Here is a 25,184-nt window from a genome sequence, read left to right on the forward strand (position 1 = left end):
CATTCCCAAGTTATGTGGTTTAGCGTACCCCTTGCCCCACAGTCGATGCATTTTTCGTCATCTGGGTTTTTAGCAATTTTGGCTGGCGATATGTATACCCCTGCCTGGATCCTCCTCCAGATGTAAGCCTCTTTGTGACTAAGGGATACTTCCGGAGGAGGGTATACTCTTCTTTCTAATTTGTAATTATCCGTAATTTCCTTGTATGTGATTGGGGCATTCTCAAGATTAGATATGCTCGTACGTAGAAGCTGTGACGTCAGAGGTGCCAAAAAAGCACGAGCGCGCGTAATGCAATTCGTTATTGACGAGTGTGAGTGAGCGAGTGAGTAAATGAGCGAGCGGCGACTATATTTTTCGACTGCTAGCTCAGAAATTTGAGCACAAGGTTTCGGTTGACGAAAAATTACATAAACTTAGAAGTTTGACATAGCAGCTTCACGGCCGCTCGATCTCCGGGAGATTGAAACGCCGTGGCAGCTTGAACGCAGGCCCTTCTGAACATGTGCAGAATGGCCTGCGTTGAAGCTGCTATACAACGTTAGCAAAAAAAAAATTAAATTCCCTCCACCCGTTTAGGTCGTCAGGAACTGCATTGTTCACGGAAAGGCTGACACCACCACATTTACTCCCGTTTCACGCGTTGTCTCGTCGTCGGGGCGCAGTTCATTCAACGCAGAGTAAAGTGTCTAATTACCGTCGAGCTTCCTTTACAGGTTGCGTCGGAACAAGCGAAAGTCGGGCAGGCCCCATGAAAATGCAACGACTCCGCGTAAGCGCCCCCGTGTAGCCATTGTGGCTTAGCGCATGCTTTGTTCTCGCTGTAAAGAGGAGTGAGCGAGCGCTCCGTAGCGACGCGGAGCTCGTCACGAGAGGCGTAACGCAGCGCCGACTTGAATGAGACGCGGAAGGAGGAGGAGGAGGAGGTGGAGGAGGACGAGGAGGGATAAACATTTTATGGAGTAGGTGTCTTCGCGTGTCGTCCCGACGGTGGGAGAGGCCAGAGAAAAAACTGTGGAGCGATAAGCTCCGGGGCGCACGCGAAGTAGCTTCGTGTCGTCAAGGGAGGAGGTGTATGGGGCACAGGAACTTGTCGCTTCACGTGACCTCCCGCCGAAGAAGAGGGGGGGGGGGGGGGGGGTCTTCTTGGCACTTGCGTGCGCGGAGAGCAAGATGACAATTCCACCCTCCACTCCACCACTGGAGGCGCGTTGGTACCACTGCTGCAGGGCCATAGATGCCTTCACCGGTAAGCACGCTCGATCTCACAGCTCATACCACGCGCATAATTTACGCACACACTGACGTTCTCAAATCCTTCTTAATCGGGGCTGGGATAATTGTAATGATTTATATTTACACTCTAAGTCCAATTTAATTTTTTTTTTCTGCCTTTCCTATCGCGTTGAGTGCCGTATATGCTTCCCGCTATCGCCGGCATAGGACGCATTGCGCGGCGGCTGCTAAAGATTGTTTAGGATCGAAATGAAAGGATCATTGTATTCCGTTGGCCAAACAACTGGGCTCAGAAAGGTGGTCGAACGCGTGAGGAAGTGTTTGCGATTGACTGGCCTACGCTTAAAGTGTGGCATAGTTTGCTATCGGGGTAGCTTTGTGAATTAAGCCGGTGATTTGTTTAATCCAGCTCTTGTTTGCACAACGCTTTACAGGGGACAGTACTGTTTTTTATTTCAGTTTTAATCCAATTAGAAGTTCTTTCGTCATTAAATTCTATCAGCGCCACGTGCTTTCGTATCACCATGAGAGGCGAACATTTAGAATGGAGTGTACTGATCAAAGGATCACCCAGCCCCTAAGGATATAGAACCTACCTCTAGGAGTTCGCAATATTTTAGCTCAGCTTATCTCAGTCGCTAAAAATTACAAGTACCTAGGTGTCATCTTCTCCAGAAAGACCACGTTAACGAAATTGCTCATAAAGCTAGTCGCGTACTGAAAATTTTTAAAGCCAATTTCAGGCAGGCGCCCTCTAAATTGAAACAAACACTCTTTTTGACAAATGTGCGTGCGTCCTATATTAGAATATGGTTGTGAGACTTGGAATCAGTGAGCTTGAACGGAGCACGATTTGTATCCACAAACTACGATTTTACCCTAAGCTCCTCTCAGATGTGCAGAAATCTGGGGGCGCCTCTCTTACAAGAGAGACGGAGGTATCTACGGCTGAAGCTGTTCCATAATATTTTTATAGGTACAACAGATTTCATAAAATACGCATACAGTAAAGATCCCAACTATGTATCCTTGCATTTAGACTATACTAAGAAAGTTCAAGACTACAGATTCCGTATAAATATATTTAAAAACTGATTATTTCCCAGAACAGTCCATGATTGGAATAAAGTACTCGATGAGGTTGCGTCAGCCCCGCCATCATCTTTTGAAAATCCTTTGGCGTGTCTTTTGTCAAAATAATATTTCTGTAACTGCTATGCGTTTTGTTTTGCTGTGGAATTTCTAAACGCAGTTTTCATCTACGAGCGACATAGTATGTTCCCGTATGTAGTTGACTGTGTTCAGAGAAGCATGCATGTACTGTGTTTGAGTTTTAATGCAGTGTGCTGGATGTATGGCAATCCAATTTACCTTGCCTTCCTGTGTTTTTTACTCTCCCTCAGTACTTGTTTGTTTTCAGATTAGGATGCATTGTATTCAATTTTTCCCTTTTCCATATAGCGGGTCATCTCTATGGAAACGTATTTTTCCACCTGTATCCTTCCCACAATAATGCCTCCAACGGGTGCTGTAGGTATCAGAATAATTGAATGAATGAATGAATGAATAAATAAATAAATAAATAAATAAATAAATAAATAAATAAATAAATAAATAAATAAATAAATAAATAAATAAATAAATAGCGTGTCAAGCGGTATTGTTGGCCAACGTCAAAGCTGCTCTTAGAGTTCTGGCGCACGACGGATTCAGGGCGCAGCACGGAGCGGTGGCTCAGTGGTTTTGGCGTTCGGCTGCTGATCCCAAGTTCGCGGGTTCGAACCCGGCCGCGGCGGCCATATTTCTTGAAGGCGCTCGTGTTCTGTGCGATGTCAGTGCACATTAAACTACCCCGTGTGGTCCAAATTAATCCAGAGTCGTCCTCTCCGCCGTCCCTCTCGCCCAATATGTCGCTTTGGGACGTTAAACCCCCGAGTAAAAAAAAAAATCAGGTCGTAATTTATAACTATATGTGCGACTTGTGTTTCATATGGTTTGGGCGCCTATTCACAAAACCGAACACAAAGAAAATAATGCATCTAGAAACACACGTGTCGTGTGTACGTGTTTGGTAAGCGTATACGCCAAGCGCGCAACTGCGCACTAAAGCAGCAGTGGTTAGCGCGCTCGGCTACTGATCCGGAGTTCCCGGGTTCGAACCCGACCGCGGCGGCTGCGTTTTTATGGAGGAAAAACGCTAAGGCGCCCGTGTGCTGTGCGATGTCAGTGCGCGTTAAAGATCCCCAGGTGGTCGAAATTATTCCGGAGCCCTCCACTACGGCACCTCTTTCTTCCTTTCTTCTTTCACTCCCTTCTTTATTCCTTCTCTTACGGCACGGTTGAGGTGTCCAACGATATATGAGACAGATACTGTGCCATTTCCTTTCCACAAAAACCAATTGTTATTATTATTAGCAGTAAAGCAGGAACAGGTAACTTTTGGCCAATTTCGGAGAAGGTTGTTTCGGTGAAAGGAAGTGGTTTAAAAATTTACATTTCTGAGCATATATTTTCAGTTTGTTGACGTCACTCTCCGGCGTCTTATTTTTGTTTTGTCGCACACCGAGAGTTAACCCACTCGTTGTTTTCACTCGATTCGCTCTGCACTTCGGGCGGGCTATTTCTTGAGGATTTTACGATATAGTTCACTCCGAGGCTGAAAAGGGGGGGGGGGGGGCGGGGAGGGGGGGGGGGGGGGGCATGCGAGATGCATATAGAAGGTCGGATTGGTTGGAACCAAAGTACCGTGAAAGGCAGCTATTGCGCGCCGTAGTACAGCTATCAGCGGAAATTCCTTTGATGATGCCGCCGGTCGGATTAAACCCCGTGCATTCCGGCCGTCACTTTCGGTACAGGGAGATGAGAAATTCCACAGTGTATGGCGACGTTGCGTTTGGCCCACGGTCGGAACGACTGAGGCCGACGGGAAGCCGTTCGATTGGCGCGTCTTTACTCCGAGTTGAACCGCACGCTGCAACTCATCTTTTCGTCTCTGTTGACTTAGGCTTCTTCGAAGCGCGCTGTTCTTTCTCTAGTAGTTCGATAAGAGGGAAGACCGCTTACTAAGCTGGTAACTAAACTTAACTTTGGTGAACATTTAAAATTTTTTAACTTACTAAATTATTACCTTCGTTCCGTTTCAATATGGAAATACAATAAAACATGATTCCTCTCGTTTCCTCCTGTCATCGCCACTGAAGAAAACATGGAGAGACGCACAATGAAGCGTTGCGATGAAGCGACAGCATTTGGAATCGAGTTACTCGTTGCGTTATTTTGCGTCGTTTTATTTATAGTTGGTACTACGTCGCAGCGCTAACATTTAGCATAGCTTGAAGGCTATTCACCATATTGCTTATCTCTTCTTGGACCTTCTGAAGTGTCCTATCCCGAAAACGAAAGGGGCTTGTTGATGCTACAGAACTTTGTTGGACTCAGAGCTTAGTTTCGACAGTTTTGACCTTCACTACGGCTTCCCTGAGAGACTGAGTCGCTTTGGGACGTTGAACCCCCATGAACCATAATTCAGTTTTGACAATGATTATAAAAGAAGGACAGAAAGAACGACACAGGACGAAGGGTGCTATCTCGTGTCGTTGTTGGTGCCTTGCTTTCGTATTCATTGCGAAATATAAGCGATGTGCCCACTCAAGCTAGAAGCCTGATATGCTTTAATTTTCACCACTTGCTTACCGGGTCACTGCAACTCAAAGGGTCGAAATCTGGGCAATTAGTTTCCACAGTTGAGTAAAAAGCAATGCAATACACAAGGAGACAGGGAAAAAGAGCTTCAGCAGCTGTGACAATTGGCTTGCATACTTTTCTTTCTACACATGCTGGTTTAGGTTTATGGGTGTTTAACGCCCCAAAACGACTCGGGCCATGAGGGACGCCGTAGTGAAGGGCTCCGGAAATTTCGACCACCAGGGGTTCTTTAACGTGCACTGACATCGCACAGTACACGGGCCTCTAGAATTTCGCCTCCATCGAAATTCGACCACCGCAGCAGGGATCGAATCCGCGTCTTTCGGGTCAGCAGCCGAGCGCTTTAAACACTGAGCCACCCTGGTGGCTTTTCTACACATGCGTTACAGAAATAACGTACATCAGTAAGAGAGAGAACAACTAAAAAAAACAACACCAGACTACGAGAAACGGTGTCCGGAAACCGAAACGCAACATAGCGAAATTCATGACAATAGTTGTATACAGTGAAAGAGGAATTGACATTTTATGTTGGGGCCAGCGAGATCAAATTGTTTCAGTTTATTTCTCGGTGTTGTGTAGAAGCGACAACGATGAAACCTTGCCTGTTACTTCGGCATCCCAATGCGGTGTATCGTGACAGCTGGGCGATGCTTAAATACAGAGCACCAACCCCGTGTCTGTAAACACTTTGGACCACAGTATCTTGATGTTGAGGCTTTCATTTTCGCCTTCGCTAAAGCGTCTTTGGTAACGCAGCATTATAGAAAATCCCGAAGGTCGCAATTTCGGACACACTATTGTTCACTGTCAAAATCCTGACTTCACCGGCCGGTTTGCTTTTATGTGCCTTTATTTAAAAGAAACTGATTTAGTCTCGTCCGGCCAAGCGGCCTCCAGCGAATTTTTTTCTTTTTCTTTCTCAGTGCAACTTCTGTTTGTACACCAAAACGCCGGAATCGCAAACCTTCCGTTTGACATTAGAGTTGATTTTTGCCAAACTTCAAAGGTCGGCCGCGGTGTAAGCTAATCTTTGGGGATCGCCAGACCGATATTGCTTGACCAGTGCTTACTTTTAAGCGTATATATCGGGTCCATCGGCTTATGTTTTATCTCGCTTTGCATCCAGTATATTGATTTGTGCTTGTTCCTTATGCCTCGAGGCTTAGTTCACGACAAAAAAAGAACAGAGAACAACTGGGCCGTTGCTAAAGCCGCTGTGACAGCTGTGGGCACAGGGGAGCTTAGGTGCTGCGACTGGGAAGTCACTTCTGTGCGTTCTTTTTCTTGTTCAAGACTGCCTTCAAGCACTCTTTGTACAAATCAAACACGGCACAAGATTTCAAATCTCATATTGCGGTCCACACTCACTTTGACACTTTACTCTCTCTGTTATTATTATTTTTTTTGCTGCTGTTGCTACAATTGCCCAATCATTCTAATTACTGAGCTGCATAACTCAATCTGCTAATAATAATAATAATAATAATAATAATAATAATAATAATAATAATAATAATAATAATAATAATAATAATAATAATAATAATAATAATAATAATAATAATAATAATTGGTTTTGGGGGAAAGGAAACGGCGCAGTATCTGTCTCATATATCGTTGGACACCTGAACCGCGCCGTATGGGAAGGGATAAGGGAGGGAGTGAAAGAAGAAAAGAAGAATTAGAGGTGCCGTAGTGGAGGGCTCCGGAATAATTTAGACCACGTGGGGATCTTTAACGTGCACTGACATCGCACAGCACACGGGCACCTTAGCGTTTTTCCTCCATAAAAACGCAGCCGCCGCGGTCGGGTTCGAACCCGGGAACTCCGGATCAGTAACAACCTGGTACTGCTGAACCTATATGTTCAACACGAAATCGACAGCAGGAATTTTTACCTTTTCCGTGCTGAACCTTTCGGTTCTCCAGCTGAAAAAAAAGAAGAAAAACAATACGGGCTTACTATATACACATTGCACCGCAGAATCCATAATACATTAAAGAACTTGTCTCATTATCGCGAGTGAGCTGCGACAGGAAAGTCTTTTGACCCCTTAAACCTTGAGAACGATGTAGTTTTTTTTTTTTGTACATTCGGCGTTTCCGAGACCTTTGTGTTCATAGTGACGGATTTTTTTTTCTTTTTCTGCCTGGCCTCTCTTTCGACCTCACTTTGCATCGGCAAACTCTGCTCCTGTCGTGACTGACAGACAGACAGAAAAACTTTATTCAGCAAGTGAGTTTTAGACTCAGCTGGGTCCCTGGGCCACTGTGCGGTCCCGCACTGCATCAAGTAGGTCATGCCGGGACATGACGTGGCCCGTTCAGCATTCGGTGTACTTATTTGACGTCGCGAGCTTTGCGGCTTCACATGGCATTCTTATCGAGCTGTGAGGAATTCTTTTGCTTGCAGGACGGTTACGCAAGCACGCAAGTAAAGGACTCTGCTTGTAGTGCTAACAATGGCCGATTGGAAAGACTTGCACAAGTAACACATGAAATGGAGAATGCTCTAAGTAACAGAGTAGGCAGGAAAAAGAAAACAAGAAGATAGTCGGCGACTGTTTCTAAAGCGCGTGTTATTACTTGTTTCCGTACTTGGGGCTTTGCTTTCTGTTATGCCAAGGGCGCTCGGTGCTCCAATATCATCGTGGAGTTAGGAAACAGAAGCGCACGTGGATCGAACAAAGGTAAATATTCGACAGGCGTTTCACTTCGTTTATCGGGAAGCTTCAGCAGGACGCTGAAAACAAGCTCTGAGTCTTGTATGTTTCAAGAGAGGACAAGGATGACGTCATACTGGATAACGAGGCACAAATGACGCGCTAAAAAGGATTATGGGAATGAGACAGTGCTAGCAATAGTCAGTAATGTACTACGTAATACTTGTCAGAAAACAGATGCGATCAATTCTTTATTTGTAGCTCCTGGCTAGTTGAGAGCACTGGACCGGTCATGTCTGCTTAACTCGTCGGCTACATGCTGCCATGGCGCGAAACTAGGTGCTAAAGTATGTTCCTATAGTCATCTGTCGATACATCGCAAACACCTGCTCACGTTTTTAAAGGTTAAACCGGCTTGCATGAAAGTCACATTCGCAAATATATTAAAAGCAATGAATATTTCACCGACTTTCATGGTTGTCATTGTTTCTGTGCGAGCAATGATCTTGCTTTTTTGCTGCAAGACAAACACTTGCTGGTGGCTGGAGCCGACATAAAACGTGAAAAAACACAAGCGCCTCATGTTACAAAGTAGCTGGAATGTTTTCCTCTTTCGATTTATGCAACTCTTATAGAATTATGTGCAATAGCTTGTGTCTAAAAGATTAAAAGAATACTTACGAGCGCCCAAGTAACATGAGGCAAGGAAAAAGTAAATAAACACGAAATACAAATATTGCTTGAATGAAAGTGAGACCGTAATAATGGTGAACTTCAATGCGAGCAGCCATGATATTATTACAGGGTCGTTGGCTCTGGGCAAGCTCCATAAATATTGCTTCAGTTTCATGCTATTGACATATACTTTTTATAATCCTTATACTCTACGCTTCTTGGGGTACCCTGTATAGTAATAATTGTTAAGAAAGCCGAAAGAAATGTCGCGTACAGTTTCCTTATCGCTGGTTTCGAAACAAGACTATTATCATGTTTTGTACCGTGTAGGCGTATTCCGATTTCACGGGCATTTCAGACGCTTAGTTGAGCAACGCTGACTACGCTTTGAGCGTCGGGGCGCGATTACTCATCCAAGAAAGCTGCGTTTGCTTTTTTCTCCGGCGCTTAACCGCATCAAGGCCAGTTAAAGAAAAAAAAAACTGGATCCCCGACTTCTTCTGTCGCCCCTGTCGCATACCGTAAGTGCTGCCATTTTTGCTGGAATCAAAGTGGACACGCGTATTTTTGGCTTCTTCAACCCCGTATTTTTTTTTTTTTTTTGTCTGGAGCGAAAGCAGCCGTTTGAAATCGCGAAGCGGCGCCAGTTTGTTCCCTTAGAGACACACGTCACCGCGGCAGCTTGCTCTCATGTTCTGGGGTTGCTGTCAAAACTCGTGCCTTGTATATTTATTTTTTTTTGCCTGTATCCCACACCAGAAGGCGAGGCAACAATGCATGGTATCGCAAAGTACGCTTGACGTCGTCCTTGAGTTTTGACCGTAATGCGTTTCGTCTTCTCTTCTTCTTGCGGCAGCCTAGGATTTCATGCTTCTTGCATCACCAACGTTTTTTTTTTATTGCAGTTTATTTCCAACAAAAAACTTGTCCATATAGCATATGTCTCCAGGAGAAATCCTTGCGTTCTTAAATCCTTCTCTTCCACAGCCGCATTCTCGAGACCTGCCTTGAAGAGATAAAGCGCTCCCGGCAGCGCCTTGGGAGAGAGAAAAAAAAACTTTCTAAAATGATTAAGAAAAAAATACAATTAAGCAAAAATAAAAACCTGAAACATGAAGAAAGGGATTTGCTGCTGGACTTGAGAACGGCCATGGGTAAAACAAAATGTAGTTGAAGGAAAATACAAATCCGATCGAGCAGACTCTCTCCGTGGAAGCCGCAAGACGGATCGATACTGAACCTAAAACCCGAACAATGGCGTGTCGAAGGAAAGGCCGTACAAAAAGGTAGGCTAAACGAAACAAGGCAGTCAGTGCATCCGAGTAGCGACCCTCTTACATTGTGATGGGCCTCTCTGGGTGCAAGGGCACTCCGTGAGGCTGTTGGTCTCTTTCGGGGCTTATCCTAACACTTTTATTTCCCTTCAATGTAATCGCCTGCAGCGCTTGAACTCGGGTTTAAGGTCACAACGTCTGAACATGACATCTTTAGTGATTACCCTTGTGCGCTTCTTTTTAGTAACTTTTTTCCTTTGATAAAATGTTGTTCAGCTGAAGCATATATATTCGATTCTTTTCTTGAAATTCTCTGAGGAAAATAAGAGGCCTTTGTGGAATCTGTATACTATTGTGGGTCTGTCTGCACATAAATAAGCAGATATAAGAAAAAAAACGCTTACTTTATTTATTTATTTCAATACCCTAAAGGCCCGATGCGGGCTTTACATAGGAAGGAATCCATCAAAGAAAACTTGACAAATATACAACACAGCATATAAACGACTGAAGACAGAAATAAACGAGTCAAGAAGCCAGGTACAAGTTAATAGGAGGGGGGGGGGGGAATGGCTAGGAACAGGTACTGAAAAAATGCACATGTAGCAAATCCCACAAAACAAAACAAATCGCACCTTCAGAAGTTACAAAACATGGCATCTGACATGGAACGTTACGGCCGACACGCACACACTGAAGCAAACGAAAGAAAAAAAAACGCACATCATTCTACGTTGGAATTTTCTAAGTATGACCAAAGAGCTGTTCGAAATGATGATGTTCCAGCGATAGCCGCAATGCTAGTAGGAAGCGAATTCCACTCTTCAATAGCTAGTACCAGAGGTGAGTATTTGTGTCGCTCTGTCCGAGCGAAAATGGGCTTAGTCTTCTTCGTATGATATACACGAGCCGATGTGTGTGGTGCCGGGAGGAGATGTGAACTTGCAAATGGTGTGTTGCTGTGGTAGAGAGTATGGAAAAAAGATAAACGGCTGAATTTTCTGCACGTGACCAGATGCGGGAGATGGAGCGATATTTTCAGTGCTGTTGCACTTTGATATGGAGAGTAACGGGAAAGGATGAATCGAGCAGCCTTGTTTTGCACAGATTACAACATGTTAATATGATAGCTATACTGAGGGTTCCAGATCACTGACGCGTATTCTATTGCAGGCCTGATTAGCGTGTTGTATGCGTGTAGTTTTGTGTCCTGGTTGGCTTGGTGTAGTCGGCGTTTAAGAAGACCAAGTTTTTTTAAGGCTTTGGTAGTGATGAGTTCAATATGAGAGCTCGAGGATAAATTAGAGCTAAAATTAACACCGAGGTATTTTACCGACGCTGCAGTTTCAATGATAGTATTATTAACTGTGTAGGCATTAGGACTCGTGTCGAGACGAAACTCGTGACGAGTTTCGGGATACCAGTTTTACGAATAAAGAATCCGCATCCACGTTCACTTTAATCTCGATAGGTTGTGCCCGCTGGATACAGCTTTGAATTAGGAAGATTTTTTTGTTTTTTCTTTTCCATCAAACTACAAGTTTCAGAAACCCATGATCCAGGCAAGAACTTCTTTCTTGTAGCTCTAATAGGCGGATACTCTCAATGCAGATTTCTGCTTACTTCGAGAACTCGGTGGCAGTTATTGTCTGAGGTGAACGTAGTTTGTGAAATCCTGAGGACTAACACGAGGTCTGAGGTATGCGAAGTTTACCCTCTATCAGTCCGCATTGTTAAGCAGTGCGTGGTTTGAGTGACCAGCGTGCTAGCTTTCTCACTTTAATACAGTATTGTTTTTTTTTAATTTCAACTAAGTAATTTTTATGAAAAGTACGAAACTGCGAAAACAGAGGCGACGAAGGACCCTTTTCAACCCTTCTGGCAAGTAAGTAGTTTGTCATCACTAACGAAGTCTGTCGCATGTTGTCCGCCTTCTCGCGCAGGTACTGAAAGTGTGACCAGCGGACACTATGACGTCGTCGATGACATCACTCAGCTCCGTGTGGAAGGCCACCGCCGGTGGCCGAAGGCAACACTGTATTATCTTGGGCGCCCTGCTCTTCTGGGCCGCGCTGCTTGCGTTCGCCTACGTCTGGGGCCCAGCCGCTGTCAGGTGGGAAAGGTGCCTGGGGGCGCAGCCCTCTGAATCGCTTCGAAAACTCTACACGAAGGATGGGAAAAGAAGCGGCTTATGAGCAACCCATTATGAGAGAACAATAAATTCGATGGCACTATAGTTAAGGTTGAGGGTTGAGGTAAAAGAGGACATTCCAACATGGCCTTTGCACGCCTTCCTTATATAGATAGAACTCTCTCTCTATAACCTGCTCTACTTATATGAGCAGTTTATTTTGCAACGTACATGGTGCGGCGAAAGCTCCCAGGCCACAGGTTCCCCTTTCGGGCCATGTAGTGGGGCTTTTATGATACCACCGCACCTCAAAGCCTCTGTACAGGGTCAGAGGAGTGTCATTCTCACCTATGAGGACCTCGGTAGCTTCACGGGTGTCTTAAGTGTCAGAGTATTTAGTTTAAAAGCAAATCCTGTGGCCTGGGATCCTTTGGCGCGCCCTGTACATGCAGAAAACGACAGGGTGACAAGTTCTAGCAAATCGCTAGTTCGGGCCCGTGTACATAGAATAACTTGCACGCGGGCGCTATAGTAGCAAGCAGTTGTGTAGAGATCAGCAGCTACACTGAACACTCTCCCAAAGATGCACTGTAGGAAAGGGCGGCATTATAACGCATGAACACCTTGCTCGCTAACTCGCAGTTGCGCACACATGCCTGCCGCTGGGGCTTGCATGCCCGGTAGCACGTACTACAACAAAGCGACTCGCTCATAAGGAGCTACGCTAGCGTGCTGGGTTTATTTATTCACCAGTTTTTTTTTTTACTTTCGCTTAGCTGCCACTACCGCTATTGACGCTGGGGGGTACTCGACGCCACCGTGATGCTGCCTGTTAGCGTCCATTTGCGCCTGTGCTTACCTTGGTTTGTTTGATTGTGCTTGGTTATGGGCGCATGCTTCACGTGCTGTGCGCACCGACGTGCTCTGAACTTGTGAAGGAGCTTGCAATATTCTTGAAATAGTCGCGGGGGAAACCATTTTTTTTTTGTTGCTGAGTTCTGCTTCCAAGCCTAACGCCCGCGCTGAAATTGAACTTTTTTTTTTTTTTCACTAGTTTCCTCTGACTGTCACGCCGTACCGGCGGCTTAATGGGATGCGCTGAGAAGCAAACAGTGAGTCAATAACAAGCATCCATGAATCACGAGGCTCAGACGTGGGTCGCCCACAGTGCGAGGATCTGAAGACACCGGCTACTTTCTCAAGCCGTACACTCAGGAAAGCCGAGCACCAGGCCGGACCATGCCTTGTACCAGTTTGAAGAACCTGGTCGATACCTGCGTCGCTGGAGTGCCGAAGCGGTAGTCTATAGTGACCAGAGCATCAGCCTCGCATTCGGGAGGTGCCATGGGTTCGATCGCCAGTGCCGCCGTGTACCAGTGGTTTTAAAATGAGTACAAGGTTTCCCGCGGCGTGGTGCTCGGATCTTCTGGGGTGAAATGGTTGGGAAAAGGGTCTTAGGCCAACCAAAACTCGGTGGCAAAATCTAATTATGTTACCTCTCACCACGGAACGGAGGCACAACCGTGAGTACCCCGTTCTAAGTTATTTTTAGAAAGTATTATCAAATTACTACCATTGATGTTCGTTCAGCTTATCTATGGGTCATAGCGACAAGAAAAGTAGATGCTCCACGGAAGCAGATTAAAATTTTTCTTCATTGGAACTCGATATCGTAGGGCAAGTTCACTGTATCGAAGATGTATGCTTGCTTGGCGGACAGCCATTTTCGTGATCCTGATTTCTTGCTTGTATTGTTAGGCGCTTGTACAATTGAACCTTAAAGGCACCGAGTGTCGACTTCAATCTAGTTAGCTGCACATACAAAAAAAAAAAAGGCATGAGTGGCAAGGACAAAAACACGCGCACACACGGTGGCGTGTGTGCCTTGCCTATTTTAGGCCTCGCCTTTGCTGCGCTGTTGTTTTTTTCCTTTATAGTAGAAGCCACGAAGGCCCCATATTTTTCCTTCTGATAATATAAAATATTGTAGAAGTAGTGCTGGTTTCAACAGAATCCTTGCTTTACTCGCATTCTTGAGCTACGTCCTAGCCTCCGTGCTCTGCGTGGAAGCTGCCGAGTTCGCTGTAGTGGGAGGTAAGGACAGGGGGGCTACGTGTGGTCACGTGACGGTGGTGACCAGGTTGTGGGCCGGACACGATCGCGTGCAATGCTTCTCCGCATAGTTGGATCGTTCTGGCTCTGTCACCAAGGGAACGGCCCCCCTATCACCAGTGTTTGCCGTCAGGATGAAGTTCTCAAAGCTTTACCGTAGGTTAGCGGTTGTTTCTGAAAAAAAAGTAACTGATTACCGGTAATCAGTTACAGACAAAAGTAAGTTAATTATCCAGAACGTTACCGTTTTAAAAATTAATCAATTAGTTGCAAAAGTACAAGAAATGTCATCGATTGCAAGTGATCAATTACTTGTAACGTGTTACTTATAACTGTGTATGATAATGAAAAATGGTGAGGTGGTTAGTGTGGTCAGGGGAAAACATTGATGCCCCTGATAACGTGGGAAGCATATGTGACTTAGTTTCTTGCAGACATTTGCGACGTGTTTCTAGAAGAGTAATGTACCGGCATGGATTGAACTTGACCTGTTTCGCTGCCTATTAAGAACTTACACTGTACATGCACACTGCGGTACATGTACAGTACTCACGGATTGAAATAGGACATTCGGAGCGCAAGCCAAGAAGTGCCACGCAGGCATGTGGTAAACCACAGGCCGGCTCGTTGGCAACTGGAAGGAACAATTCTGCTTTGTAGATGTTCTCCCCCTCGCGCCATACCACAATGCACCACCTTGGTTCCATGAGCATCTACGGGCGGCGCTCCATGAAGCGACGGCCACGCGCTCCGAATGTCCTATTTCAATCCGTGAGTACTGTACATGCACATGTACAGTACTCACGGATTGAAATAGGACATTCGGAGCGCTAGCCTTGCAGTGCCACGCAGGCATGTGGTAAACCACAGGCCGGCTGATTGGCTACTGGAAGGAACAATTCTGCTTTGTAGATGTTCTCCCTCTCACGCCATACCACAATGCACCACCTTGGTTCCATGAGCGTCTACGGGCGGCGCTCCATGAAGCGACGGCCACGCGCTCCGAATGTGCTATTTCAATCCGTGAGTACTGTACATGCAGTGTACATGTACATGTACACTGCGGTCCGCATAGGGTTGTCGGAGCAAATGCGAAGGTTACGGCTACGTGCTGACAGCTGACTCGTATTTCCTACGTCATACTCCTGCGTGACACGTCATTTCGTATTCCTACATGATACGTCCTTTAGGCCTAAACTGCACTTGACGCTGCATCTCTATTTGTAATGAAGAAATGACTATTACAAAGATTGTGCCGTGAATACTTAAGATTTATATTGAAGCATTCGAAAGCAGGAACAGACGGCTGTGTTTGATTTAAAGTTTGTGGGAACTTCACAGTAACTAACGTGGCACGAGACTGCGGTGGCGACGTTTTCCGTTTTTTTGGAGCGAAATAACAGATCCAGTTTAAGCGAGGTCCATTTGGAAGGCGGGTGTGGATCACTGACCTGATCGGTCGAATGTGTGGCCCTGTTAATAGCAGTACCGGAAACGTTGGCGTCTTGAGCGCACCACTCACGACTATAGCCTATTGTTGCTGGATGGGATCCACCGATAGAAATGCATGCATGCTTTACAGTTTTCAATGCAGCAGAAATAATAAATGGAGTTAGGGGGATCTACATGAGCCGCGGACAGCGTGTCAGGGCGGACAGCGTTTTGGTTTTCGGTCTGAGGCAGTTATTGTTTGTCATGACTGGGGAGTGGTTGGAGTGCATGACGGACGGCACCTTGGCAAACGTGCCCTTAGTCGGGTGCGTCGCAGACACGCCCGTGACGTCTGGAACAGAAATGACGTCTTGGGGTTGTCTGGAGGTCAACTCGTCGCACGAGTTTAGTTGAAACGACAGTGAGCTCGCGAGGTCGAGGGCTGTAGGGCTTTAGTAGCACCATCCTCTTTTGCATGTGCGTAGAGGACGGTCGCGAAGTACGACATACACCAGGTTATAGCGCACATATAGCTGTCGAAATGCTACGGGAGATAGGAGCTTTGTGAAGCCGCATTCGCCTGTCGCCTGTGTTTCCTGTCTCCTGAGCAATTGTACATGACTAGATTAAAACTGAACTGAACTTTGTCTTCAAGGCAAAGACGTGGCCTCCTGCAGCGCTGTTTTAATAAGCTTGAAAATCACGTGCTTTTGATTTATCCCCACTCATTGGTGGCAACGGGGTGCAATCTTGAAGGTATGACATCTGAATTTACAGTGGCTTCCCAGCATTATTTTAATCGCATTACAGCTGTGCTTCCAGTGCACAAACTAAAAAAAAAACCATATGGAGAGGCGACAGCTTGCTCTTCAAAGAAGTATTTGTATGCGTCATATCTGGTGTTTGTGGCGTGGTTAAATACTGACAATGGCGCAACACTATAAAATACACTGAGAAAATTGCAATACGAACGGGCACGACAATCGCGAGACTCTAAAAGCGACAAAGTGTGGCCGTGCGTAAATGTCATGACTGTTTTTATTGCAACAGCACCGATGTGCGTTTCTGAACTCCCAACCATGTTCGTGTTCACGAAGGTTATTTTATGTAAGACCGCGGTGCGACTGACCGGCCAGTCACAATAGCCAAGAACACGACAGCTCAATAATAGTAGCTAACGTGAAAGGTGCCGACGAATCAGGGACAAAGTTGCTCGTTAATCTGTGATTATCCTGTCGACTGCGCCAATTTGTGTGATATTTTCACGGGGACAAAATTGAGGCATTACTGCCTGTGTCTCGTATTCGTTCTTTACTGCGGCTTGCATGGCTTGGCGCTATTCTTTTTACCAATTCAAGCATGCACCAAGCAGCCCCCCCTCCCCCCCCCCCCCAAAAAAAAAAGGTGTTAATACTGTCTTTGTTTATTTTTCTGCTGTCCCCAACTCCAGCTTCTCGCAATACCTTGTCTTCATCTTTGTCCAGACTTTGGCTAGTGATCGGCCCGAAAACGTATGTTGAAAAATTAACATAGTCAGTGGAAGATTTAGTTAAGGCACCACTAAATATGAACAAATCCAGTACGTACGAAGCGTGTTTGAACAGCTATGTAAATCTGGTCCTAGATCACAACGGATTATGTGCTGGTAAACAGGCGCGGCACCTAACGTCTCGCCTACGCAGCTTCCACTAAAGCCGACTGAAGAGGAAATTAGGTTCAGAAACCACGATCCTTCTGAAAGCACGCAGCGTTCAAGTAGGCTTGTTCCAGCGACTTCTCTCAATTTGCAAAGTTTTCTCAAAGTGCCTCCAACTGTACTCGAACCACGTTAATAGCATCCATCTTTGCTTTGTTGATTCATTTTTCGTCCTTCCGTAACTGGAGCGTCACCGCACAGCATTCCGTTTTTTTTTCTTCGCTCGTTTGCCTACAGAGTGAAAGCAAGCTTCTCGCGCATCTAATTCACTCGCAAATAAGCTCCAAGCATGCGGCTCGACCGAATGCGCTCGCTGCCGGAGTGAAATGCGTGGCACGCTCTCGAATGAGCCGGGGCCACGTGCCGTTCCCGCGCTTGGACGCACACCAACTTGGAGTGGTTGGAACGCTTTCCGCCGGCTACGCGCGCTTTTGCCAAGCGGGTTCGGCAGACCGACATAATTGCGTTCACCGGCGAAGCATCTGGACGCTGCGACGCAATCATGCCTGAAGATTGGAGCAGTGCAGTTCCGGATCTTTAGAGCTCGCCCTCGCACAAAACTGCCGGCTAACCTGTCTCAGGCACCCGGGTTTTCTGCACGCGTCCCTTACCGTGGCAACCAATTAGAGAACGCGAGTCCTGGGACACAGCTCGAGCTGTAGCGGCTCTGAACGAACCAACTTGGACAATTACGGCTGTTGAGGTTGAAACTAGCGCGTTGAGCAGCTCGTCCAATTACGGTCGCGCAAATTGGATCGGTTGAAATTGAAAGCATAGAACGGAGATGTCTTCACAGTTTGGGGCGTCAGTGCTTGGCGGTTAGGGACAATAAAACAGTTGTCAACGGAGAAGACCTAGAAAACTTATGTGCGGTTCTAGCGGTAATTTCACTTATCAGCGCATCTGCAGATGCCGCAGAAGCGTCGTTGCAAGATTTGCGAACATGCGCGGAGAAGAACCGTGGCACACATTGATATAAATTACCATGCACCGTCTCATCTGTGCATCGTCATATTCCGTCTCTACACATGCTCCTTTATTGTGCGTCCTAATTCGTTCTCTTTTTGCTTAGGTGCTTTGTTACTGCACGTAAATAAGCACTTGTTTTTTAAACTTATCTGCAAAATAACAAAGAAATTGAATTGCGGGAGGGAGGTGAAAGAAATTCGCAGATGCAAACGAGCACGCTTCTGGGCTATGCAGCACGAACACGCATTTTCTATGCGCCCTATTCTAATTGCGTGCAGGGCGCTCAATCCATGGAGCTATATACTTTCTCGGCAGATTTGTGCATAGCTGCATAACATGAATAGTTGTAATCGGGCAAAAAGCTACCGATTCACGAAACAGCTCACCTGTAAGTATGGCCCCCGGTTGACTGGTGCTCTGGCCGCCATGTCGTTTAGTGCCGCGCATCAGCCAGCAAAGAACCCTATTAGTATACATAAAAAAAATGAAATTTGGCTCCGTGTGTGGCTAACGACAGCTCTTCGCGATTCAGAGTATCGCTATCGCGCCTGAGCAGTCATCGCTCATGAAAGCACGCGTGTGGTTTAAATCGGATTGTGGTGGACCGGTCCTTCGTTTGTGCCGCCGGATCAGTCGAAGCGGGGAGCCAAATTGGTGACGGCCCCCGAAGTTTTCACGTCGGTGATGCGCGTAATGACGTGAGCGGGCGCTCGAGCGAATGCTGTGCTCGAATGTGTAAAAAGTGGTCCTTGCCCTCTCAAACGAATTTCGCCGACGAGGAAGAAACTGAGCGGGTGTATACAGAAAGGCGCAAGACGCGCATTTTTTTTTGTTGTTGTAACCTCGTGGGGACCCGTTTTTAGGGATTTTTGGTTGCAGAAAGTTTGGACGTGCTTTACAGAAAAACTCTGGCGCTCAGTGTTAGTAGTACTTGTAGCTTAAAGCTGCTGCCAGACCCACTGTTATTTATCATGCCTTTTTAACTTAACCTAACCTATTAGTCTATTTCGGAGGACCACCAAGATTCCTCATTTGGGAAGGTTTAGTTTCGTGACATTACTTGTTTATTAAAATCCAAAGCTGGAGTTTTTGATCGGCCGAAAAAAAAAAAGTCTAATTCTAGCTTTGCTCATACCCAGCAATTCTGGACAAAAACATTCTGAGCGAGAAACCGTTTATGAATGACATTTTTTAATATAGTGTAAGATTTCACTATGACAATCAACATATCCGCAGATTACCCGACAGCAGTCTTGTATATTCCTGTTCTCTTCACGTTTTTGCTATCGTCAAAACCATTCGCCAGTGGTTTTTCTATGGCAGCCTTAACTGTTGGATGCGATCGATGGAAACACTTCAAAAGAAAGATTTTGCTACATTGCAGAATAATGCACCATTACCTTCAATATTTCCATAACAGTGTCTTACAATTTTCCAATTTTCAAAATGAGAAAGATGAAGATGGTTATTTGTGAACTCTCTTGTGCCGCGGTGGCTCAGTGGTTAGGGCGCTCGGCTACTGATCCGGAGTTCCCGGGTTCGAACCCGACCGCGGCGGCCGCGTTTCGATGGAGGCGAAACGCCAAGTCGCATGTCTATTGTGCGATGTCAGTGCACGTTAAAGATCCCAGGTGGTCGAAACTGTTCCGGATCCTTCCACTACGGCACCTATTTCTTCCATTCTTTTCTCAGTCCCTCCTTTATCCCTTCCCTTACGGCGCGGTTCAGGTGTCCGCCGAGATGTGAGACCGATAATGCGCCATTTCCTTTCCTCAACAACCAATTTACAATTTACTTGTGCTATAGTGCTTGCATGCCAGAAGTACGGCGTATTATTATTAAAAACAGACCTTTTTCGTTCTTTCTGCTTGTATTCAAACCGCAGAGCTCTGGGTGCAGTCTGGTTCTTCGTTTGGTGCTTCGATCCGAAGCGGTATAGAATATTCCTCGGGCGCAATGGGGCGACATGCTCGGTAATAGCATTATCCAAATGAGCCCGCCGGGAGCGTACGCTCTTCCAGTCTTCTAATCTTTCCTCTTCGTTCTATTTAGCTTCTCCGCACTTTAAAATTTCTTCGGGTCTCGGCACTCATGACCTCCAAACAGAAAAGAAATGTTAAGCGCGAGCATGTGCCCGCGCTTCTACGTGGAAAATGTCGGCGGGCCCCGCGCGGATTCAAAGTGACCTCAGCCAGGTGCGCTTCCAATTTTGCGAGATAAGTGGATCCGAAGCCCGTGCTCCCTTCCCTGCTTTGTTTCTCACCCTGGCATGGGTGCGCGCCAAGGGAGTGAGATAGTCTCTCCGAGTAGTACACTGAAGCGCGAAAGCGGATTTCGTATTTGCATAGGGCTGGCGAACCATCGATCACTTTCAGGCGCGGCGGGAGTATATAGTGTAAGAAGGTCGAGACCGTGAACCACTGGCTCGGATTTTGCGTCTGCTTCTTCTCTTGAGCGGGCGAGGTCGACTTTGTTTCAAGCTGAGGTCACACCGTGAATGCGCCTTGCATTGTTTCTCAATTTTTTTTGTTCGTACACAGACAAAAGAGATTCGTGTTTTTTGTTTCTCATAGCGTGAAAGGAGGTACCGTCATTCACGTTGGATAATGAAGTCTATATGAATAATAATAATTGGTTTTCTGGGGAAAGGAAATGGCGCAGTATCTGTCTCATATATCGTTGGACACCTGAACCGCGCCGTAAGGGAAGGGATCAAGAAGGGAGTGAAAGAAGAAAGGAAGAAAGAGGTGCCGTAGTGGAGGGCTCCGAAATAATTTCGACCACCTGGGGATCTTTAACGTGCACTGACATCGCACAGCACACGGGCGCCTTAGCGTTTTTCCTCCATAAAAACGCAGCCGCCGCGGTCGGGTTAGAACCCGGGAACTCCGGATCTGTAGTCGAGCGCGAAGTCTATATGCAGGTTGTGTGTTTATGTGAGCGCCTCGCGAAGAGATTCGTTCTTCTCATGGATGCAAAGGAAATTCGAAACGGGAGGATTGACATTTGTTTTATGTATTTATTTTGTATTCTTGAATCACGGAGCGTCTAAAATACTCAACACAATGCAGCCGCAACCGCAGAGTTATCTTTTTGCTTCTTCACACCGGCGTGTCGCGAGTGTCAAGCCTATGGTGCAACGAAATATATTTTTTCATTGCTCGACGCTAGAGCGATGCTTGGCCTTTGCGATAAGCAACGAACCGTAGATAGGTGTTATCTTTGTAATTTTCCTACCGCGTGTAACATCCACGTTATCTAGCTCTGAAGGAAGCGAACAAAACAAATACACGTCACAAGAATTACACTCAGCGAATCGCCTCTACGTACAAATTGTGAAGAATGAAGAAACGCTGATGTCTGCACTCCAATATCGGTGCACATTCCAGGGATGCCGAGAATTCCCCACGGCCTTTCACACCTCTCCGATCTTTGAGTTGGACCACCTTTATGAGCTCATGTTTCTATTGAATTTTTTTCTTGGTTTAATTATTTATCGGTTCCTACCTTGGTTCTCTTGTTTTTTTCACTGGCGCATTTCAACTGCATTATCCCAGTGATATCGCGTAAGAAGGGCAATTCCTTACGCAACTCCCGAGGAACTTCTAAGCCCGAGTCACTTGTTAGCAATTTTAATTAAAATTCCTAGTACAATACCATGGTGTATCCACATAGCGGTTGTTGCCAATGTGCTTACCCCGATTCGGTGGCTTTTGTCTCCAAAAGATGTAGGTCACTTGGCCACAGTTTTTATTTTATTGCTTAACTTTCGAGACTCCGTAGAAGTCTCTTCCAGTGAGCGCTATGCGAAGCACTTATATGCAGTCCCCGCTGCACTTAAACTGTGTTGTGACGGTGACACACTCCGCGCACTTTAGCTGCGCCGCCGATGAAGAGACTTGGGGCATCGCGGACGACCGATATGCTGAGACAGGCACTTTGCGGCACAACATTGGCGCTGACACGTATATATATAGACTCCGCCTCCCTAGAACCGTGCAGCAGTGTCGAAGCTGCCGCTGGCGTCGGCGAACCACTGGAAAAATTCACAGAGGTGTTAGCAAGGCAGTTATTCTCGTGACTTGGCCTGGCTGTTCACGATAGCAGACGACATGATAGCCACGGCATCGGCCAATCGCGAGCCGCGCAGACGATGCGATAACCACGGCATCGACCAACCACGAGTCGTGTGAGCATAGTCGAAAGGTCACGATAGGAGACGACACAAGGGCCACAGCACCGACCAATCACAAGCCTTGCAGACGATGGGATAGTCATGGCAACTGTCAATGGTGAGGCGTTTGAACTTAAAAGTTTTGCGAAACCGGCAGCTGATTAGTCGACACCGGCTGTAGCTTGCGCAATGCTGCACAGTTTTGCCGGAAAGGGGTGCAGCTTCTTGGCGCTGACGAGACAGCGCCCCGTCGTCTGCGGAGGCGCTTCTCAGTGGCCCTACGCGGGAGTGAACGAGGGGTTAGGGCGACGGCTTGCTATACGTTCCGTAGCCTCCCGCTGGGAGGTGACCCCGAGAGTGTGTACATACGCACACACTGTCGCTGCATTGTTGTTGTTGACCTCTGCGAGGTTGACGCAAAGTGAACAGGGGGGGGGGGGGGGGGGGGGGCGTGACGCGGAATCGTCGCGCGCGTCCTCTTCGCGGGCGTTGTCGCTGCGAAGACGCCCGTCAGGGCCTCGGAGAGCCAGAACAGGGCGCTGGCATGTTTCTGACAGTGACAGATGGTTGCGCGCCGTCTTGTAGGGCCCCAATTCGAGGTACGACCTACAGCGTGGGACGCACTTGGGGGTGGTGGAATGCACGTCTCCCCCGAACTACGTTGCAGGCAGCCTCAATGCGTCTCCGGCTGAGCCACGGCTCTCTTAAGTTGCTCGAGCATAGCGGGGTCATCTATAATGTGCACGAGGTGCAGTGCCGGTTATAACGTACTCCAGATATAAGTCAAGCGCTCGTTTCGGAATGGACCGCCAGGAAAACGTCCACTTCTGGCTGGCTTGGACATTATATATTTTCCGGATATTGTCCATCTGTGGCTGTATAGAGAACGCTGTGTTTGGCTGAAATTTGGAAGAGGAAGGCGTACAATGCAGATTAAGAGGAGTCTACCCTTACTGGGGGGGGGGGGGGGTGCACCATTACACACGATAGATCTTGTGGGCTACACGCGAACGTCAGCGCAGCGCCCGTATATGAAACTACTCTCTCTGCGTTGACCTGCGATACGTAGCCTCTGGAGTAGACGTTCAAGTAATGGTAGATGGCTAGAAGATGGGTTACAACGGGGAATGGGGTAAACGTTCCTTGGTGCATTGGCACAGATGGGGGTCTTCGTTGCCAACGTCGGCTGAACTGCATACGTGAATAATAATAATAATAATAATAATAATAATAATAATAATAATAATAATAATAATAATAATAATAATAATAATAATAATAATAATAATAATAATAATAATAATAATAATAATAATAATAATAATAATAATAATAATAATCAATCAATCAATCAATCAATCAATCAATCAATCAATCAATCAATCAATCAATCTTTATTTTTTCGGTGCCCAGGAACAACCCAAAGGTCTTGGTGCTGGTACACCATTCACACGCACAAAATGTACATTTATTTCACTACAAAGGAAGACACTCAGGGGAGGTAATGCAGCAGTCAAGGCGATAGAAAAAAAAGACACATAAACTAGGCGTGACAGCAAGCATGAAGCAAAAAAGCGAAAACAAGGAAACAGCGAGAACAGCAGTAAATGAAAACAGCTAGAACAGGCAACAGACATATAAACAACTAATGAAACAATAAACGAAGAGAATGAACACAAGAACGACCGATAACAGCTAAGTACAGCATATATCAAAATACAAACAAGAATAAAGCCAATACTAATGTGAACGAATAAGAGATCTCTGAAATACAAGCTAGAAATACAATCATACACAATAAGAAATGTAATTAGTGAACGCGTTACAGACAATCAGGCGTGAGTACACAGTATTAAAGAAATAATATTAATGAAAACAAGTACACGTGATGTACAATTAAGGAGAGAAAAAACAATATAATACCGGTGCAAACGCACAAGTGTAGTAAAGACAAAATGCATGAAAGGGGAAGTTATGTAGTTATGTATGAGAAAAAGAGTGCTCAAAGTGGAACGTCACGGACATTCAACATAAAGGAAGGGAGAGAATTTTCGAATATATCAAGGTGAGGACAAAGAGAATTAAACAACTTCTGCATTCTGTCCAGAGGGGAGAGGGAGTGCAGGAGCGCAGAAACTTGGAATGGTCTGAATTCCCTTATGCTCTTTCGCGGTACACGCAAAAGGATACGCGCTAGGAGCTGAGGGCATAGAATGTGACCATGAAGAAGTTTATACAAGAAAATTATATCTGCCCTCACGCGACGGCAGCTAAGAGAAGGAAGCTGCAGTGAGTTACTCCGTCTGGGACGAGAGCTGGAAGTTTTGCAAGAAAACCGATGTTGAAATATGCGTAAAAACTTTAGCTGAACTCTGTCGATTTTTTCACAGTTCGACTGGCAAGTGCCGTTCCAAACAACAGACGCATATTCCAAAAGCGGCAAGCATATGGAGAGGTAGAGCTTTAAGAAAGGGAGTTGGGATCGAAACTCTCTCGAAAGCCTGCAGATGAAGCCGAGTGTACGCATAGCCCGTAGAGCAATGCGTTTTGTATGAGAGGAGAAGCTGAGGCTACGGTCGAAAAGTACGCCGAGGTCATTAATTTCATCAACCCTGGGCAGCGGCCTACCATTCACAGAATAAGAGTAGAGAAGACTGTGCGTTTTACGAGTAAATGAGACAACCTTGGTTTTAGATGAATTGAGAGTGAGCCCATTCTTCAAGCACCAATCAGAGAAGGCGGATATGTCCGATTGCAATGACAAGCAATCATGAAGAGTATGTATTGCCTTGAACATTTTTATATCGTCCGCATAAAGGAGAAACGAGGAGATTTTGACCACGGAGGAAACGTCATTGATAAAAACAGAGAACAGAAGCGGGCCTAATACCGAGCCCTGAGGAACTCCGCTGGTTGGAGTGTAAACAAATGAGGTCTGTCCATTTACACTGACAAAGCAGGACCGATCAAAAAGATAGTTGCGTAAGAGGGCTACAATTGAAACGTCGATCTCAAGCAGCAGAAGCTTTTGAAGAAGTAAAGAGTGAGTAACAACGTCGAAAGCTTTGCTCAAATCACAGTACACAGCGTCTACCTGACTCCTCTGAAGGACTTC

The 25,184-nt window shown here is 46.2% G+C and overlaps 1 protein-coding gene across 1 annotated transcript in view; it reads left to right on the plus strand.

Moving 5' to 3' along the window:
• Positions 1-1,145: 1,145 nt before the first annotated feature.
• The window catches only part of LOC144127491 (fatty acid hydroxylase domain-containing protein 2-like), a 64,682-nt gene continuing 40,643 nt past the window's right edge, over positions 1,146-25,184 (plus strand). The window contains exons 1-2 of the mRNA XM_077660483.1: positions 1,146-1,249; positions 11,500-11,669. Coding sequence (XP_077516609.1) covers positions 11,527-11,669 — 143 coding nt within the window. The 5' untranslated portion in view covers positions 1,146-1,249; positions 11,500-11,526. The remainder of the gene's footprint in view (positions 1,250-11,499; positions 11,670-25,184) is intronic.

Source organism: Amblyomma americanum, chromosome 4 (assembly GCF_052857255.1).
Source record: "Amblyomma americanum isolate KBUSLIRL-KWMA chromosome 4, ASM5285725v1, whole genome shotgun sequence".
NCBI lineage: Eukaryota > Metazoa > Arthropoda > Arachnida > Ixodida > Ixodidae > Amblyomma > Amblyomma americanum.